The following is a 19,987-nucleotide window of genomic DNA, read 5'->3' as shown; positions in this document are numbered from 1 at the left end:
ATCCTACGCTGGGGTCTGAGTTCAGATGTTGACTTGAGCCTTATCGAGTGGCCATCAGGACAGAGGGGGTTCGTCTGCCCCCTCTCCCCGCTGCGGTTCTCTGGCTGTTCCCAACAGCGAGGGTCCGTCCCACTGGCTGAGCTACTGGGAGCTTGGAATTCTGTCCCCACTGCCCAGGGTGTGTTCTCCTTGCTTCCTTTCACACCCCAAAAGGCCTGTGGGTTGAGTTTGGGGCACCCCTCCCTTACAGCCTCAGCCCCGTGGGGACAGGGACTGGGGAACTGATCTTAGGGTGACCAGAGGGCAAGTGTGAAAAATCGGGACGGGGGTAGGAGGTAACAGGTGCCTATATAAGACAAAGCCCCAAATATTGGGACTGTCCCTATAAAATCAGGACATCTGGTTGTTGCCGGCACAGGGGCCCGAGGACAGCAACAATGGGGTTCGTTGCCCAGAGTGCTTCGCGCCAATAAACATACCGGGGTGGAGAAACAATCAAAGTTTATTTGAGATCTCAAAGTGGTGCAAGGAGACAGGCAAGTCTCAAATCAAGCACACCAGCAAAAACAGTTTCTCTCTTCTTTATACATTTTACAACTAAGCCCTCCCTCTCCCCCTCTCTACCACCCCCCCTCTACTCCCCCTCCCCTCTCTACCAAAGGCATGTTCATACATTTAAGCAACTAAATCATTCTAGGGCTATAAATCTAGCTTGTTAGTAACTTCTCCCTAAACTGTTATTTGGTCCTGTTTACCCTTAGTTTATTACCCCTTCCCCAGCTAGAAACATGCAAACCTCATCATTATTGTTTGGTACCTGAAATGAGCAAGGTCGTAATTGCTAACTAGCTGTTTACACATTCCAATTCCTGTCCTTGGTTGTTGAGGTCGATCAGAGTTAAACATGGAAGGACTCTGGCTCAGGCAGGCCTAGTAACCCCAACATGGTCACCCTAACTGAGCCCTGGGCAGGCGGGAGCTGGGCCTAGAGACAGAGGGGAATGTTAGATTAGGTCGCTTAGTTGGGGGGAGAGATCAAAAGGCACCGGCTTTCCCCCCGTCCCGTCCCCCCCCCCCCCCCCATTCACCAGGGTCTCCTTGGCTGGACAGCTGTAAGCAAGGGGCCATACCTGTCTACACACCCCAGCCAGGTGGCTCCTGGACAGACTGGGAGATCTGTGGGGGGAGGGGGAGATGTTAACACTTTGCACTCCAGTTAGCTCCTTGCAGGGCCTAGGAAGAAGCTTTGGCATCGTCTCAGTGTCCGGCTGGCTCTGGAGGAGTCCCTGCGGGGAGCACAGAGAGCTAGCACCTGAACCAGACCTGGCCCATCCTCCTTTGTTTGCCTCATGTCCAGGCCCACGCTGGCCCATCCTCCTTTGTTTGCCTCGTGTCCAGGCCCAGGCTGGCCCATCCTCCTTTGCTCCCCCAGCCCAGCATCAGGTCTTGCCCTGCCCTGGCTCAGAGATGGGCCTCTGTGCCTGTCGCCCCTGCTGCTTTGTGTGGGGAGAGGGGCCATGCTGCAGGGTGGCTGGGACTCCGCAGTGCCGGGGGGGGTCAGGCAGCGCCAGCCTGCAGGGGGCTTGTGGCAAAGCAGACGGCCAGCTCGGGGCTAGCAATCAGTTGTGTGTGCTGGCCTGTGGGAGACCCAGGCTGGGTGGATTCCTGCTCCCCATGCTGGCCCAGGCTTGTAGGGTGTGATCCAGGCCCAGGGAAACAAGGAGTGTCCCTGAGTGGGCACAGCTCAACATGCTCTCCTCTGCCCCCACTCTCCCACCCCTCCAGCCCTCTGCTCAGTGTCCCTCTGGCTGGTCAGCGCACTGCCTGGCATCTGCACTGGAGGGGCCCTGCATTCCCATGAATTGGGCTCTGCCCCCTGGCTTGCAGCTGGGGCCCTCAGTCCTTTGCAGAGCTGCAGTAGACATGGTTGGCCCTGGGTGGGTGTGTCCGATTCTGGGTCTCCACCAGTTTGTCGCCCTCAGTGTTATTGAATGTTACTGACTCTCTCAGGGGCCAGCCCCTGGAAGGGCCTTGTATTCCCTGGGAGCAGCAGGAGAGGAGTGGGAATAAGCACCTGCCCCACTGAGCTCAGCTCCCTTCACAGAGGCAATACCAGAGCTGAGAGGTCCAGAGAGCCCCAAGACAGGGACTAGGGGTCAGTTTCCCCTGGACAGTCTCCCTGGGGGTCGGGATTCCAGCCCAGGGGGCAGTATGGAGACCACAGACCCTATGAGCCAGTCCACTGAGTGACTAATGCCATCCGTTTCCTTTGCAGAGACCATCAGCTACATCACCCCGCAGGAAACCGGACGTCCCAGTGCCCCCCTGCGCAGGCTCCCCCTCCGACCAGCAACTTACTCAGGTGGGTCTGGAGGGAAGGTGTCACCTTTCTTTGGCTGGAGATTGTGCTGCGCTAGAAACCCTGTGTCTCTCCTCCCCTCAAACCCGTACTGCCCTTGCCCCTGCTCTGAGCTATCTCAGGGGCAGGGAGGGGGCAGAGAAAGTGGCAGTGGGAAAAGAGAATGATAGACAGGGAGAGAATGAGGGAAGCCAGGCACTAGCAGGGCTGAATTAACACAGGGGCTTTAGGGGCTGCAGCCCAGGGCCCCGGGCTAAGGGGGGGGGCTTTGGCACAGCAGAGCTTAGGCAGGCTACCTGAATGCCGTGGTCCCACACCGCTCCCGGAATCGGACGGCTGCTGGCATGTCTCTGCAGCCCCGGGAGGGGTAGAGGTGGCACCGCGCACTGCCCCCGCCCCCAGCACTGTCCCTGCAGCTCCCATTGGCTGGGAACTGCCCAATGGGAGCTGCTGGGGCGGCGTTTGCAGGCACAGGTAGCGCACGGAGACACGCTGTCCCCCTCCCCCCAGTGGTGCACAGAGACGTGCCAGCAGCCGGCCGCTTCCGGGAGCGGCGTGGGACCACGGCATGCAGGCAGCCTGCCTAAGCCTTGCTGCACCGCTGGCTGGGAGCCGCCTGTGGTAAGTGCTGCCCGGACGAAACCTGAACCCCCTCCTGCACCCCAACCCCCTGCCCCAGGTCAGAATTCCCTCCTGCACCAAACTCCCTCCCAGAGCCCGCACCCCTCACCCTCTCCTGCACCCCAACACTCTGTCCCAGCCTTGAGCCCCCTCCTACACACAAACTCCCTCCCAGAAATAAACTAATATAACAGCTGTTCTAAATAGGCTATTTTGAATTAACTTAACTATATTCTACGTTTTAACATGGAAATGTAACCACAGAATGGCTTTATGTTAATTAAAAGGCAAGTTATTATTAATTATCTGGATGATGGGATTAATTACACCCTCAGCAAATTCGCAGATGACACTAAGCTGGGGGGAGAGGTCAATACACTGGAGGGTAGGGATAGAGTCCAGAGTGACCTAGCCAAATTGGAGGATTGGGCCAAAAGAAATCTGATGAGGTTCAACTAATAGAAGTTACTAGATCACAGGCCCTGGTCATCTCGGGGGGACTTCAATCACCCCAATATCTGCTGGGAGAGCAATACAGCAGTGCACAGACAATCCAGGAAGTTTTTGGAAAGTGTAGGGGACAATTTCCTGTGCAAGTGTTGGAGGAACCAACTGGGGCAGAGCTCTTCTTGACCTGCTGCTCACAAACAGGGAAGAATTAGTAAGGGAAGCAAAAGTGGATGGGAATCTGTGAGGCAGTGACCATGAGATGGTCGAGTTCAGGATCCTGACACAAGGAAGAAAGGAGAGCAGCAGAATATGGACCCTGGACTTCAGAAAAGCAGACTTTGACTCCCTCAGAGAACTGATGGGTAGGATCCCCTGGGAAAATAACATGAGGGGGAAAGGAGTCCAAGAGAGCTGGCTGTATTTTAAAGAATCCTTATTGAGGTTGCAGGAACAAACCATCCCGATGTGTAGAAAGAATAGTAAATATGGCAGGTGACCAGCTTGGCTTAACAGTGAAATCCTTGCTGATCTTAAACACAAAAAAGAAGCTTACAAGAATTGGAAGGTTGGACAAATGACCAGGGAGGAGTATAAAAATATTGCTCAGGCGTGCAGGAGTGAAATCAGGAAGGCCAAATCACCCTGGGAGTTGCAGCTAGCAAGAGATGTTAAGAGTAACAAGAAGGGTTTCTTCAGGTATGTTAGCAACAAGAAGAAGTTCAGGGAAAGTGTGGACCTCTTACTGCATGAGGGAGGCAAACTAGTGACCGAGGATGTGGAAAAAGCTAATGTACTCAATGCTTTTTTTGCCTCTGTCTTCACAAACAAGGTCAGCTCCCAGACTGCTGCACTGGGCAGCACAGCATGGGAAGGAGGTGAGCAGCCCTCTGTGGGGAAAGAAGTGGTTCAGGACTATTTAGAAAAGCTGGACAAGCACAAGTTCAAGGGTCCGGATTTGCTGCATCTGAGGGTGTTAAAAGAGTTGGTGGATGTGATTGCAGAGCCATTGGCCATTATCTTTGAAAACTCATGGCGATCAGGGGAGGTCCCGGATGACAGGAAAAAGGCGAATGTAGTGCCCATCTTTAAAAAAGGGAAGGAGGAGGATCCAGGGAACTACAGGCCAGTCAGCCTCATCTCATTCCCTGGAAAAATCATGGAGCAGGTCCTCAAGGAATCAATTCTGAAGCACTTAGAGGAAAGGAAAGTGATCAGGAACAGTCAGCATGGATTCACCAAGGGCAAGTCATGCCTGACTAGCTAATTGCCTTCTATGAGGAGATAACTGGCTCTGTGGATGAGGGGAAAGCAGTGAACGTGTTATTCCTTGACTTTAGCAAAGCTTTTGATACAGTCTCCTACAGTATTCTTGCCGGCAAGTTAAAGAAGTCTGGGCTGGGTGAATGGACTATAAGGTGGATAGAAAGCTGGCTAGATTATCGTGCTCAACGGGTAGTGATCAATGGCTTCATGTCTAGTTGGTAGCCGGTATCAAGTGGAGTGCCCCAAGGGTTGGTTCTGGGGCCGGTTTTGTTCAATATCTTCATTAATAATGTGGAGGATGGCGTGGATTGCACCCTCAGCAAGTTTGCAGATGACACTAAACTGGGAGGAGTGGTAGATAGGATACAGAGGGACCTAGACAAATTAGAGGATTGGGCCAAAAGAAATCTGATGAGGTTCAACAAGGACAAGTGCAGAGTCCTGCACTTAGGATGGAAGAATCCCATGCACTACTACAGACTAGGGACCGAATGGCTAGGGAGCAGTTCTGCAGAAAAGGACCTAGGGGTTACAGTGGATGAGAAGCTGGATATGAGTCAACAGTGTGCTCTTGTTGCCAAGAAGGCTAACGGCATTTTGGGCTGTATAGGTAGGGGCATTGCCACCAGATTGAGGGATGTGATCATTGTCCTCTATTCGCCATTGGTGAGGCTTCATCTGGAGTACTGTGTCCAGTTTTGGGCCCCACACTACAAGAAGGATGTGGAAAAATTGGAAAGAGTCCAGTGGAGGGCAACACAAATGATTAGGGGGCTGGAGCACATGACTTATGAGGATAGGCTGAGGGAACTGGGATTGTTTAGTCTGCAGAAGAGAAGAATGAGGGGGGATTTGATATCAGCCTTCAACTACCTGAAGAGGGGTTCCATAGAAGATGGATCTAGACTGTTCTCAGTGGTGGCAGATGACAGAACAAGGAGCAATGGTCTCAAGTTGCGGTGGGGGAGGTCTAGGTTGGATATTAGGAAACACTATTTCACTAGGAGGGTGGTGAAGCACTGGAATGGGATACCTAGGGTGGTGGTGGAATCTCCTTCCTTAGAGGTTTTTAAGTCCGGGCTTGACAAAGCCCTGGCTGGGATGATTTAGTTGGGGTTGGTCCTGCTTTGAGCAGGGGGTTGGACTAGATGACCTCGTGAGGTATCTTCCAACCCTAATATTCTATGATTCTATGATTCTAAGTTTAGTATAGCGTTAATAGCTATAGCGTTTAGTCTCGATGCCATGGTTGTAATAATTTTATTTTAAATTAGGGAAAAGACTTGTATACAGGGGCCCCACAAAATCTAATCGCCCCAGGCCCACAGGAGAGTTGATCTGGCCCTGGGCACTAGGGAAGATGTAGGCACTGAACTCCCCTTGAGTTCAATGGAAGTTAGGATCTGGACCTAGGTTCCTATACGTCCCTGGGGCTTTGGGTGGGTGCACGGTATCACCTGTGGGAAGGGCCAGCTGGATACATGTCCCAGCTACACGTTTATCCAGCAATCCTGCTCTTTCCTGAGGCAGTGAGAGTGCAGGTGTATGGCTCTGCGCATTCCCCCTTCACCTCTGCCCCAGCCCTCCTTCCCCTGCTTTGCACAGTCTTCTTGGTGGGCTGGTTGAAGCGGAGGGATATTCCCTGTGATGAGTGATGTTCCAATCCAATCCCGGGCCACTGACACATGCCCTCGTGCTTTGGACACTCCGGAAGACAGGGTCTCCATGGCTCTGGAGCGTGTGACCTGCAGTAAGCAGGAGATGGCAGCAGGCACTGAAAGGAACTTCATTTCCCTTTCTACCTTGGTATCTGCTTTAGTGTTTGCTTAAGGTGTGGGCCTGGAGATTGAATGAACCCTTGGCCTCCTAATCCTATGGAGAACTTTGCTGATTCAAGTCATTGAGATCAGGAATGCTGACTGGTGAGGAGAGCCATTTCTCCTGGTCCTGAGTTACCCATGAGCCCATCATACATTCCACAACTGGCCTTGTCATGTCGCATGACCTGAAGTGACAAGGGTGCCCCACGAGTGTACTTCCGCCTGTGTGTCGCTCACAAGTTCTTTGGGGGGAGCATCAGCTGGAGCCGTCAGTCTTGGCCAGGACATCTGTGTCCCCTGGTGTTTGCTTACTGGGTGAGGGTCATTCCTAGCATCAGGTCTTCGGCCCACATTGGCGTTTTATAACTGGCTTTCCACAAACGTTCCACAATATTTGCTCTTTCGGCAAACACTGCTGCTGGAAAATGACACCTCCCCTTATACTCCGAAATCCCACAGACTGGAAAAACCCCAAATACTAAATAAATCCAAGCCAAAACCTCACCCCCCAGCAGAGTGCTGCGCCTACGAAGGAGGCCAGGCTGCTCGGGATTTTTGTTTGTTTTGCTCAGATACGATATGCTGGGGGGCAGGATAGCAATGTGAGGTAGACAGAGGGGCGTGCCAGGTGGCAGAAAGAAAGGAACTGCTGGTTTTTTTCATTCCCAAGAGCAACTGGATGCTTTCGGCCAATGACACATTTATACATTGTCTCTGTAACAGTCTGCACTGAGCTGAACACAAAATGGCCACCTGTCCCTGCCGCAGGTTGTGGCGGGAGGGGAAGATCTCCCCTATTAAAGGTGCAGTACGCAGACTGTTCAGAGCACGTCAACACACAGGGGGACAGCTTGCCTGCCCAGCTCTTGCTCCTGGGCTGAGGTTCGAGCCAGTGGTGAAATCCTGGTCGCCCTGAAGTCTATAGGAGTTTTACCACCAACTGCAGTGGGGCCAGGTTATTTCCTTCTGGTTTGCTCCTTTGTCCCTCAGTTCGGGGCATGTTTGGGATCTCAGCAGGGCATAAGGTGTGAGAGTCTGGCTTTTCCTGGGACTGTCTTCAGCAGAGGGGTGGGGCTTGCTGTGCCTGCCCCCCACCAAGGGGCTAATAGGATTGGTTCTGCAGTGTCAGATGCTAACCCCATTGTGTGGGAACAGCCCTGTCTGTGAGCATGGATGATTTGCTATTGGCTGTGTGCTCACTCTGCATGCCGAGGATGGATACCCAGCGCCCTTTGTAGAGGAGCTGCCAGATGGTTGTTCAAGGCGCCTTTTGCTCTGCCCCAAAGAAGACTCAGGCCCACCATTTCCCATATCCCACGGCTGGGCAGGGAGATAGCACCGCTGCATGTAACCGTTTGGCTCTCTTCCCACAACCCTCCCCATGCAACGGAACAGGAACCAACCCCACGTGCATTGCCTCCTTCCCAAGCCAGCTGCCAACATGGCCCTTTGGCCGGGGAGTGTCAGGCGACTGCATCCCTGCCTTCCGAGCATGTCAGGGGCAGGAATTCCAGCTACCCGGCACGGCTGGGGCTGCTTTGGGGAGGGAGGTGGACATGGGAGTGCAGGAAGGAGAAGTGTCTGTGGACAGGACAGCAGTGCCAAGCATCCTTCCTCCTCATCATCTCTGGGGTTTACATGGCTTTTTAAACTTGGCCTTGTCTTCTCTCCAGACTCAGCTGCCTGGCATGGCTTGCTGAGTCCAGCTGTTGAAGGTTGGGGGCGGAGGTACCTCGCTTCCCACATGTTCTCCTTTTGTTCTAGCTTCTGTCTGGCATCTGCTGGGACTTTCTCCAGCCTTGTGCTTTCAGAGCATACACCCAGGGGAGTGGCAAGGGCGGGCTGGCGGGGGCGTGTCCGGAGTGGGGGGACTCAGCTCTCACAAAGGGTACATTCCTCCAGGCATGGGCGGCATGTGTGCTAACCACACAGCCCCGCCCCTTTTGCCCAAGGCCCCACCCCTACCTGAACGCCCCTTCCCCCGCTACCCCCACCCCGGCCAGAGGACCCCAGCCAAACCTCTTTCCTCACATTCCCCAGTGCCCTGGGTGACACCCAGGGGAGGCTGGCAGAAGAGAGGGCGGGCCCTCTCCCTGCTTTCTGCCCTGGGTCACACCAAGGAAGGATGGCGGGAGACAGCTCCAGGATTGGGCCACTGGACTGCCCCAGCGCCAGCCCCAGCGCTGGCCCCAAGTGCCGGGCCACCCCCAGCGCCAGCCTGCTGGTCTCCAACCAGCAATGGAGCTGAGCTCCCGCCAGCTTGGGCACCAGCATGGCCGAGGCCAAGGTTTGGCTTAGGGTTATACCTGTTATACCCGCCGCCCATGCCGCCAGGTGATCAACGACCAACCACATCCTTCCAGTCCAGTTCAACATTAGCAACTGGTCTTCATGGAGACCCCCTGGAACATGAAGAGGGGACGTTGGAGGGGATCCTCGGAACTTAGCCCCTGGGTTCTCTGTGAAACCCCTTGGACGTTCAGGTTCAGCCACCTGCCATCATTCCCAGGGTAATACAGGGTGCTCATTCTCTCTCCATGTACTTGGCCTCCAATGGAGAGGGCCCGCTGGAGGGGGGGGGTTTCTGGGACCATGAAAGGTCAGCCTCTGGGACCCACCAGCTTGTTCCACCCAGGCCACCAAATGACAGCAATGTTCATAAGAACATAAGAAGGACCATGTCCAACCAGTGGTCCATCCAGCCCAGTGTCCTGTCCTCTGACAGTGGCCAATGCCAGGTGCTTCAGAGAGAATGAACAGAACAGGGCCATTATCTAGTGAGCCATCCCCTGTCATCCCGTCCCAGCTCCTGGCAGTCAGAGGCCTAGGGACACCCAGAGCATGGGGTTGCACCCTGACCATCTGGGCTAATAGCCAGTGACGGACCTATCCTACGTGAACTTATTGAATTATTTACTGAACCCAGTTACAGTTTTGCCCTTCATAACACCCCCGGCAGCGAGCTCCACGGGCTGGCTGTGCGCTGTGTGCAGAAGTCCTTCCTTGTGTTTGTTTTACAAAGAGGGGAGGAAAGGGAGGAAGAACAAGAGAGCTGTGCTCCCCCATCCCATTCCATCTGCCCCCCACATTTGCTTCTCGCTGCAAGATCCCTCAGCTCCAAGACTCAGCAGGCTGCAGACTAAAGGGCCTGATCCTGGTTACTCAGCCCCTTGTGCAGCCATGTGCACCCGTGGTCCACTCACCCCACGTCAGAACAGGAGCACTGTAAACCCACTTGGCACTGAGCGACCACACATGATGCCGGGCAGAGGAGAATCTACCCCCCGCCCCCACACGCTGGAGAAGATTCCTCCAGGGCAAGGCTGGGCAAGCCCCAGAAATGGGACATGAAACCTGGAGGGGCCAGTCCTGCCCTGGATGGACTGGTTGGGTCGTTAATATCTGGGACTGTGGGTGGGTGGCCTTGGGGACCTCTCCAGCTGACTCAAGGGGCAGTGTCCATGGGATCTGCACAGAGCCCTTATCTACTCTCAGCTGGGAAGAGCGTCTTGAGCCTTAGAGACTCGGGCTGAGGAGAAATTGCAGACGAGGACATTCCTAGGACTCAGACCATCCCCTGATGAGCAAGCGGGGAAGAGATCTTGAAATGGCAGATGCAAAATAAAGAGATGCTGCCCCTTTAAAAGTCAGAGCCAGGCAATGAGTAACCATGGAGACAGCTTTGACTCTTGACAGTGAGGACTGCAGGCTCTTTGTTGGGACTGGTAGCAATTAACCGCAATTACTGCTGCAAAACTCCTGGTTCCCTTTGACACTGGGAAATGAGAATGAGCGTTTCCTCAGGGGGAGAGGGCCGAGAGCTCTTCTCTTTATGCCACTTGCACACTCAGGGGAGGCTCTCCCACCTTGGCAGATGTTGCTGGTGAAGTTAAGGGGCGTCTGAACTTTCTTCAGGTCTCATCGCTACAGAACCAGGAGCAAAACTAGTTGAAGAGACAGGCCAGATTCATTCCAGGGACGTGGCCGATTAGATTAGATCAGAGTAGATAAAATGCCATTTCACCTCCTGCTGAAATGCAGCTGCCTCTGGGCTACAGCACTCCACCTGTTATAACCCCTCACAATAGTTCAGGGCAGGCAGGAAGTGAAAAAGAATATTGTATGCAACTGAAAACTTCCAAGGGAGTTTCAGGGATGCAGAGTGGAATTGTCCACTCTGGAATCTGGCCAGGATGCCACAGCTAATCCCCCACCTCGGATGAAAAATGCTGGGGGTGGGGTAAGTAATTGCAGGTGCATCAGGATCTCACCCGTGTCTCTCCCAAAATGTGACGTCACTCCCGGAAGAATGACAATGAAATGGTCAGTGTTTGATAGCACCTGGTGCGCCAGGAGCTGGTATCGCCGCCTGAGAGCTTGATGTAGAGCGTAAGGCGAGGTGAGGAAGAGGAAGATCTCTGGTCCCTCCTCCTGCTGCGTCTTGGGAGGGAAGCCTGGCTTTGTTAATGGGTGCTGTGTCTTCCCAATGCATCTGCCCTACTGCCATCCCCACGATGGCTGTCTGCTTCACATAGGGTGACCAGATGTCCCGATTTTATAGGGACAGTCCCTATTTTTGGCTCTTTTTCTTATATAGGCTCCTATTACCCCCCACCCTGTCCAGATTTTTCACACTTGCTGTCTGGTCACCCTGGCTCCACACTGCAAATGCCTCTTGGAGTAGAAACTCTCCTTCAGGTCAGAGGCGAGATGTGGGGGGAGGCATGCCCCCCCCCCCCCCCCGATTTCTGCCAGGGTCGGACTTGGGCTGAGCACAGCTTAAGGGGACATGCCTGGGAAAGGCACCTAGCATTCCCGCTGAGCCCACTAGGGGGCGCCCAGAGCAAGGAAGAGAGCCAGGCATGGCAGTGCAGCTCTGCCAAAGGGGGCATAGAATCATAGAATAGACTATCAGGGTTGGAAGGGACCTCAGGAGGTATCTAGTCCAACCCCCTGCTCAAAGCAGGACCAATTCCCAACTAAATCATCCCAGTCAGGGCTTTGTCAAGCCGGGCCTTAAAAACCTCCAAGGAAGGAGACTCCACCACCTCCCTAGGTAATGCATTCCAGTGCTTCACCACCCTCCTAGTGAAATAGTGTTTCCTAATATCCAACCTGGACCTCCCCCACTGCAACTTGAGACCATTGCTCCTTGTTCTGTCATCTGCCACCACTGAGAACAGCCGAGCTGGGGAAGCCCTCTGAGTCCTGTCCTTTCCTCGCCCACAGCCACAGTTCCCTGCTCAGCAGTAGGTATCCGGAGCCCGCTCCAGTCCTAGCTGCACCTGCAGCGGGCAGGCACTGGGAGATCTATGTGGGGAGGAGCTGGGAGGGGGGTGGGGGCAAGGAAGTGCTGGCTTGGAGCAGGTGTGGGAGGCACAGGGGGGAGTGGGAAAGGGGCCAGAGGCAACACGTGGGGTGGTCACATGCCCCCCGACCTTTAAATTGTCCCCCCCCATCAAGAGTGACAGGTCATTTCTGCTTCTTCTCACACCTCAGCTGGTCGGGAACAGCAGTGGGTCGGTCAGGAAGGTCAGTTAAGCACCCACAAGCTCAGATGCTTTCCAAGTCTCCGGGTTTGGAATATTGTGCAATTAAGGATTCACATGAGTGCGAGCGAGCACCGGTGTGATCCCACATAAGTCGGTTGGTCAGTCTATTGTCATACTCTCTAGCTATCATATTTATAAGGTGCCTGAGCACTTTCCGATCCCGGTGGCATCCAGGGGAAATAAAGAGGTGTGCGTGGGAAATGATCTGACCACGTCGAGGCTTGAAGAAAGGCCTGTTTCAGGTCTGGCTGTGAAGGCCCAGGGGTCGGTAGTTATCTGCCCAGCCCTGGTCCAGAACCAGCTTTAGATCATAATGTCTCTATTGCTCGCCATTTCCGTGAAATCGCGTAAAGGACCATTCCCAAGGCCCTGCTGCGTGACCCTTGTAAACCCTTCTAACCCGGGCTCAAGTCCCCAAGACCAAGAGCCTGAAGCCTTTCCCACACTGGCTGTTTGCTCCAACGAAGCCACTGGGTTAGCTGTGCAGGTGCAGATCGAGGCTGAGCTGTGTGCCCCAATGGTGGAACTGGGGCAGCCCCGAGGGTAGACATCATCTCTGCTGCAGGAGTGCTGGGCTGGCACCTGTCTGACACCACAGTAGGGTTCTTACTCTTCAGGATGAGCCCCAGGGAATGTGTCCTGCCTGGAAGCGAGTCCTGGTCTCCCCTCAGCAGGTGGGGGGTTTCCTGGGATCAGGGTTAGGACCCCCTGGGGGAGCAGAATGGGGATGACAAAGAGTGGCTGGGCCTGACTTGTTTGGTGCTTCCCTGTCCTGGAGCCAGGGTATGGGTCCCGGCTGACACAACCAGGATTGAACTGGGACCTCCAGAGCGAAAAGCATGAGCTGCTGAAGCTCTGTGAGTGGGGCTGTAGCAGACTCCTGGCCTCTGCAGACTGGGCACAGAGTGGACCTAGCACACGTGTGCCAGTGGGTTACGCCAGCACCTGGCATGCAGCCTACAGCTGGGCTGCTCAGGGAACGTTTGGCGCAGAATGTTATGCGCCCACATCCATACTCACTGCCCCCCACTCTTCCCCTCCTCTTTATTTCCTCCCCTCTCCACCCCTCCATCCTGGGCTCAGATTTCTCCCCAGTCCCTTTACTCTCTGTTCTTTCGGTTGATTTCCCAGGGTGTTTGAATTGCAGCAAAGTGGTGGAACTGACGGCGCGTCTCAACAGCCTGGAAGCCAAGGTCAGTGTCTATGTGGCAGGGGTTGGAGGTGGGATGTGGGTAAAGGATCAGGGAGCACAGGGTATGGTACGAGAACCAGCGTGACCTTCTTGCCTCAGAACTTTGCATCTCACGGATGTTGGGATCAAGGGTGAGTCTGACATTTACCCCTGGATCCCAGTGAAATCTCATGGAAATGTAGAAAGAGGTCGGCTAGTCCAGCCCCCGATATTCTGTGTCACACTCGGAGCGGGGCTGCCAGCTTGTTCATTTTAAACAATTGTCTTTCTTTTTTCATCAACATTTTGTGCTGTCATTTCTTTAAGTATTTTTGTTTATTATTCTTCATTTCCCCCTTCTTTTCTTTTTGCCTTGTTCCTACTGGAGAGGTTCTTCTTTCTTTTTCTGCCCAGAAATGCAATTCCTGGGCACCTCCTTTGTCCTGCAATTCCTGTTTTACCCTTTGAAATGAAAAGAACTTCAACATTTCAAAATGTTGGGGCAAAATTGCATTTGTTTTGTTTTTAGCCAGCTGTGCCAGCCCCAGGAGCAGACAGCTGTCTCTCTGTGGTACTGACACAACTCCCATTACAGAGAGCACCTCAGTGTATTTATCCTCATGACCTCCAAGGAGGCAGGGCAGCGCTATTATTCCCATTTTTACAGAGAAGCTAAGTGACTTGCCCAAGGTCACACGTGAAGTCTGTGGCAGAGGGGGAATTGTACCTGGGTCGCCTGCGTCCTGGACTTAGCCACTGGACCACCCAGCCTTTCTCCATAGACATGCACCGTATGGAGGAGGAGGACAGTCCCCAACAGATAATCCATTTCCCTCCCACAGGAATTGCAATTCCAAAGCACTCGAGAAGTTGTCTAGGACAAGGCAGAGCACAGCCAGGGTGTGGCATGGCTGTTCAGAGGCTGAGTGCTTTCTGAACCAGGTGGGATTTTAACGGTTGACGTTTCAGGTTGCTGTAAGCATTTAGGGGAGGGACAGATGGTCTTGTGGTTATTAAACCATGGGACACCAAACAGAACTCCTGGGTTCTGTTCACAGCTCTGCCACTCAGGCACATGTGGGCGAGTTACCTGTGCCAATGCTGTGAAGCCCCAGCACCTCAGACACACACAACTAACCGGCCCTGCAGACCAGACTGTAGGGGACTGGCCTGGCAATGGAGGGGATGAGAATGGATCTGGTGCCTGATGATATGAATGGTCTCCAGTTGGGGTGACACCAGGCCATAGGGTGTGTTCCCTAGGAGATGACATTCCGTGGGATGGACTGTCTGAGGGCTCCAGAAGTGTCACTAAGACCAGTTGGCTTGTGGCCTTGAGGAATGTGCTGGTGCGGTTCTGTTGTGATCCTATCACCCATCAGGGCTCAATGTCATAGGGAGGCCAGTGTATTAATGATCTGGAGGATGGTGTGGATTGAACCCCCAAGTTTGCAGATGACACTAAACTGGGAGGAGTGGTAGATAGGCTAGAGGGTAGGGATCAGATACAGAGGGACCTAGACAAATTAGAGGACTGGGCCAAAAGAAATCTGATGAGGTTCAACAAGGACAAGTGCAGAGTCCGGCACTTAGGACGGAAGAATCCCATGCACTGCTACAGACTAGGGACCGAGTGACTAGGCAGCAGTGGAAAAGGACCTAGGGGTCACAGTGGACGAGAAGCTGGATATGAGTCAACAGTGTGCTCTTGTTGCCAAGAAGGCTAACGGCATTTTGGGCTGTATAAGTAGGGGCATTGCCAGCAGATCGAGGGACGTGATCATTCCCCTCTATTCGACATTGGTGAGGCTTCATCTGGAGTACTGTGTCCAGTTTTGGGCCCAAGAAGGATGTGGAAAAATTGGAAAGAGTCCAGCGGAGGGCAACAGAAATGATTAGGGGGCTGGAGCACATGACTTATGAGGAGAGGCTGAAGGAACTGGGCTTATTTAGTCTGCAGAAGAGAAAAATGAGGGGGGATTTGATAGCTGCTTTCAACTACCTGAAAGGGGGTTCCAAAGAGGATGGAGCTCGGCTGTTCTCAGTGGGGGCAGATGACAGAACAAGGAGCAATGGTCTCAAGTTGCAGTGGGGGAGGTCTAGGTTGGATATTAGGAAACACTATTTCACTAGAAGGGTGGCGAAGCACTGGAATGGGTTACCTAGGGAGGTGGTGGAATCTCCTTCCTTAGAGGTTTTTAAGGCCCGGCTTGACAAAGCCCTGGCTGGGATGATTTAGTTGGGGTTGGTCCTGCTTTGAGCAGGGGGTTGGACTAGAGGAACTCCTGAGGTCCCTTCCAACCCTGAGATTCTATGATTCTATGATTAGGGGTTTGGGCTACCAGGTTAACCCTCTGTGTGCTTTAACCTTTGCTCTGCTTTAGACCTGGTGTCAGAAATAGCCCCAGGGACTCACAGGCAACCCAGGGTCTCCCCCTCCAGGCTCTCCCAGAGATTAGTGCTGCAGGTGCGCCAGGCCATGGAAGTTGGGCACCTACCGCCTAAAGGCCCAAGTCACTATGTCCTAGAAAGAGTCCCCATGGCTCTGACCAGGACTTTGGCACAAGGAAGGAACAATCAGTTTCACACATACAGAATGGGAAGAGACTGTCTAGGAAGGAGTACAGCAGAAAGGAATCTAGGAGTTATAGTGGACCACAAGCTAAATATGAGTCAACAGTGTGATGCTGTTGCAAAAAAAGCAAACGTGTTTCTGGGATGCATTAACAGGTGTGTTGTGAGCAAGACACGAGAAGTCATTCTTCCGCTCTACTCTGCGCTGGTTAGGCCTCAGCTGGAGTATTGTGTTCAGTTCTGGGCACCGCATTTCAAGAAAGATGTGGAGAAATTGGAGAGGGTCCAGAGAAGAGCAACAAGAATGATGAAAGGTCTAGAGAGCATGACCTATGAAGGAAGGCTGAAAGAATTGGGTTTGTTTAGTTTGGAAAAGAGAAGACTGAGAGGGAACATGATAGCAGTTTTCAGGTATCTAAAACAGTGTCATAAGGAGGAGTGAGTAAACTTGTTCATCTTAGTCTCTAAGGATAGAACAAGAAGCAAGGGAGGTTTAGGTTGGACATTAGGAAAAAGCTCCTAACTGTCAGGGTGGTTAAACACTGGAATAAATTGCCTAGGGAGGTTGTGGAATCTCCATCTCTGGAGATATTTAAGAGTAGGTTAGATAAATGTCTATCAGGGATGGTCTAGACAGTATTTGGTCCTGCCATGCGGGCAGGGGACTGGACTCGATGACCTCTCGAGGTCCCTTCCAGTCCTAGAATCTATGAATCTATGAAACAAGGAAATAGAAACTGTTCCCAAGAACCCAGCCCAGGTTTTCCGTACGACCCTTTGCACACCAGGGACTTGTCTCCATGCAGAGTAGCGGGGATGTAAGGTGCAGGAGGTTGTTGTGGACACTCTGACCTGGGTTAACCCTGCTTCTCGAGTGCAGTTGTTCCATGAATAACTGCAGCAGCACAGCCCATGCATTCACTGTCCAGCTAGGTGTGTCTGAGTATTGCAGCCTTGCAGAGGCAATAGGACCATATGCCCTGTCCGTACAATGGAGAACGGTGCTGTGTCCCCCAGACCCTGTCCACAGGTGCTGGGACAAGCTCACGAATGGGACCAGAGCAGGCAGTTATGGGTAGGGCCCTTCCAAATTCATGGCCATGAAAAATGCGTCGCGGACTGTGAAATCTGGTCTTTTGTGTGCTTTTACCCTATACTCTACCGATTTCACGGGGGAGACCAGCGTTTCTCAAACTGGGGGTCCTGACCCAAAAGGGAGTTGCGGGGGGGGGCGGGGCGCAAGGTTATTTTAGTGGGGAATCGTGGTATTGCCACCCTTACTTCTGTACTGTCTTCAGGGCTGGGCGCCCAGAGTGGCAGCTGCTGACTGAGGGCCCAGCTCTGAAGGCAGCAGTGCAGAAGTAGGGGTGGCAATACCATACCATGCCAGCCTTACTTCTGCACCACTGCTGGCGGTGGCACTGCCTTCAGAGCTGGGCTCCCGGCCAGCAGGCGCCGCTCTCCAGTTGCCCAGCTGAGCTCTGAAGGCAGCGTCACCGCCATCAGCAATAAGGGTAGCAGTACCCCCCCTACAATAACCTTACGAAACCCCCCCAGCTCCTTTTTGGGTCAGGACCCCTACAATTACACCATGAAATTTCAGATTCAAATAGCTGAAATCATAACATTTATTATTTTTAAGATCCTATAACCATGAAATTGACCAAAATGGATCGTGAATATGGTAGGGTCGTAGTCATGGGATAGAACAGAGGGAATGGTGGGCTTTGACCCCTAATGCCCACAGTTCCCTGAGAGGTACCTGGGTATCTCACAATACACAGCAACAGTTTTCTACAAGGCAGCGTGCCTGAAGGTGGCTTGGAGGATGCCAGGATGCAACGTGCTTTTGCCAAATCAGCATGAAGCACCACCCGAACAGCTGAGTGCGAGCACATCCTGCTGAACAGTTGGTGGCATTAAGCCGACAGAACTTTTACTGGTTCACATTTCCAGTGTAGACAAGGCCTTAGGAAGTGGTTTAAGCTAAATCAACATAAGCTGCTTTTAAACTGAACTAGGGGTGTCCACACAAGGGCTAACTGAACCAGTTTAATTCAGCTGATGCAAGTTTGTGCAGAGACAAGGGCTACCAAGTCAGAACACCAAGGTCCTCAAGCCCTATTCCGTGCATTCAGCAACAGGGCCGCCCAGAGGATTCAGGGGCCCTGGGGCAAAGCAATTTTGGGGGCCCCTTCCATTAAAAAAAAGTTGCAATACCATAGAATACTATATTCTCGTGGGGGCCCCTGTGGGGCCTGGGGCAAATTGCCCCACTTGCCCCCCTCCCCCCCCCCCCCCGGGCGGCCCTGTTCAGCAAAGCTTCAAGTTCCTCCCCTCAACCCCAAAGCTCTGAATGTCCAGGACAATGCCGAGCTTCCTCCATAGAAGTGCAACCCCAGACCCTTGGGTGGGACATCAGGGGAGATTGAATCTGTGACTTCTGGATCGTAAACCATGAGCCTCTGCTGAAAGGTTCTGCTGAGAGCCAATGCTGCAGCAGGCTCACCAACCTCGGAAGGGCGTGCTGAGTGGCTGTGGGTGACCGCCGTAAGTGCAGATCCGTAGTGGAGAGAGGAGATAGGCCCCAAGTCTGGCTAGCGCAGTATGTCTGGGCGCACTGCTGGGAACTCTCTCTTGCTCGTAGGTGGCATTGCTGTCAGCGGCAGAGCCTGCAACCTCCCCAGTACCCAACAGACACCTCGTAACCAAGGGGGCTGCCCCCTCGGATTCCTACCAGCTCTGGGGGTCTCCATCCACTCACGGGAGCCCTGGGGATGAAGGTGTGAAAGGTAAGTGAGAGCAGGGGCTGCTAGGGAGGAGCTGAGGCAGCCGGAGGCTGGAGGCTGCAGGCAGGAAGCCATCCTGAGAGCTGGATGTGTGTTTCCTGCCTAGATCAAGATCCTTCCTGCCCCTGCAGAAATCCACATGCCCCAAGTCCCCTCCATGCCTGGCCCTGGAGATGGAACAAGCAGGAGTCCGTTGGCACTAAGCATGGGGGCTCGGCCTTTCCATCAGTTCAGAGCCCAGTCCTGCCCAATGCACTCAAGCAAAGCTCCCAGTTTGGTCTGAGTGAGGATAGCAGGATGGGCCCTTGACGCTGCAGGAAGTTCTGTGCCCTGGCTCGAGTGGGATGGCAGAGGGTCTCCATTGCCCCAAATCTCAGCCTGACGTCCAGGGCTGCATTAACACATAGGGCTCAAAATCCTAGGCCAGCGTCCTCCTCCTCTGCTTTTCCTCCTCGCTGTGCCAAGGGGGCAGCTTCACCCTCCACCATGGCAGCTGCCACCCTAATCTCGGCCTGATACAGAGGGGACACTGGAGGGTGAGGGGGGTTGGAGAGTGCACCCATCTTGCACTCACCCCACAGTGGCAGGTGCTGTCCCACAAGGCTGGGAGAAGAGTGTTTGCCTAGGGCCCAGTGATGGGTGAATCAGGCTGGGCTGATATCCCCACTCACCTTTCCCTGGGTTCCTCCACTCTGCCCTGTTGTCCTTTTACTTGTAACTTTCTTAAGGCTTAAAATCTCTCCTGAGCCTCCAGACTCTTCAGCTGCAAAGCTCCGTCATCACCCCAAAGCTCTGCCCCAATCCCAGCTTAGGTCCACACATTCCACCTCCCAAACACTCCCTTGGGTTTCAGTTGCACATGGGATTCTTCTTGGCCGTTGCAGTGCGCTATTAAACAGCTGCTGTGTTCCACCCCAGAGGTGGTAGCAATTCAGCAGCGCTGCAGTTACAGAGGTATTCTGCAGTTAAAAAGTTGCTAGAGGCAAAAGCAAAGTAACTATTAAAAGCAATTCTTATTTGCACTTCCAGAAGCGTCAGAGGTCAGGAATCCCATTGTGCCAGGTGCTGTGTGCACATGTGATGAAGAGACAGGGGGCTGGGGAACATGACTCAGGACAGAGATTCTCAACCTTTTTCTTTCTGAGGCCTCCCCAAGAAGCTATAAAAACTCCACGCCCCCCTTGTGCCACAAGAACTGATTTTCTGCATATAAAAGCCAGGGCCGATGTTAGGGGGTAGCATGTAGGGCAATTCCCTGGGGCCTCACACCACTGGGGGCCCTGCAAAGCTACATTGCTCAGGCTTTGGCTTTAGCCCCAGATGGCAGGGTTCAAGGCCCCAGACTTCACACCTAAGCAGTGGGGCTTTGGCTTTCTACCCTGGGCCCC

At 53.5% G+C, this 19,987-nt stretch overlaps 1 protein-coding gene across 33 annotated transcripts in view; it reads left to right on the top strand.

Annotated features, from left to right (window-relative positions):
• The window catches only part of EMID1 (EMI domain containing 1), a 106,048-nt gene that overhangs the window by 57,168 nt on the left and 28,893 nt on the right, over positions 1-19,987 (top strand). For 26 of the 33 annotated variants that reach the window (XR_010592830.1, XR_010592829.1, XM_065568195.1 and 23 more), the window contains 3 exons: positions 2,276-2,362; positions 13,197-13,258; positions 18,458-18,602. Coding sequence is in view for 30 of the 33 variants with exons in the window: in XM_065568195.1 (XP_065424267.1) it covers positions 2,276-2,362; positions 13,197-13,258; positions 18,458-18,602 (294 nt within the window). In the remaining 3 variants the exon portion in view is untranslated. The remainder of the gene's footprint in view (positions 1-2,275; positions 2,363-13,196; positions 13,259-18,457; positions 18,603-19,987) is intronic. The other 7 variants (XR_010592831.1, XM_065568210.1, XM_065568215.1 and 4 more) reach the window with 1 other exon arrangement.

The sequence above is a fragment of the Chrysemys picta genome, chromosome 15 (genome assembly GCF_011386835.1).
Source record: "Chrysemys picta bellii isolate R12L10 chromosome 15, ASM1138683v2, whole genome shotgun sequence".
NCBI lineage: Eukaryota > Metazoa > Chordata > Testudines > Emydidae > Chrysemys > Chrysemys picta.
Note: the sequence above shows the minus strand (reverse complement) of the source record. Positions and strands in the feature narration are given on the sequence as shown.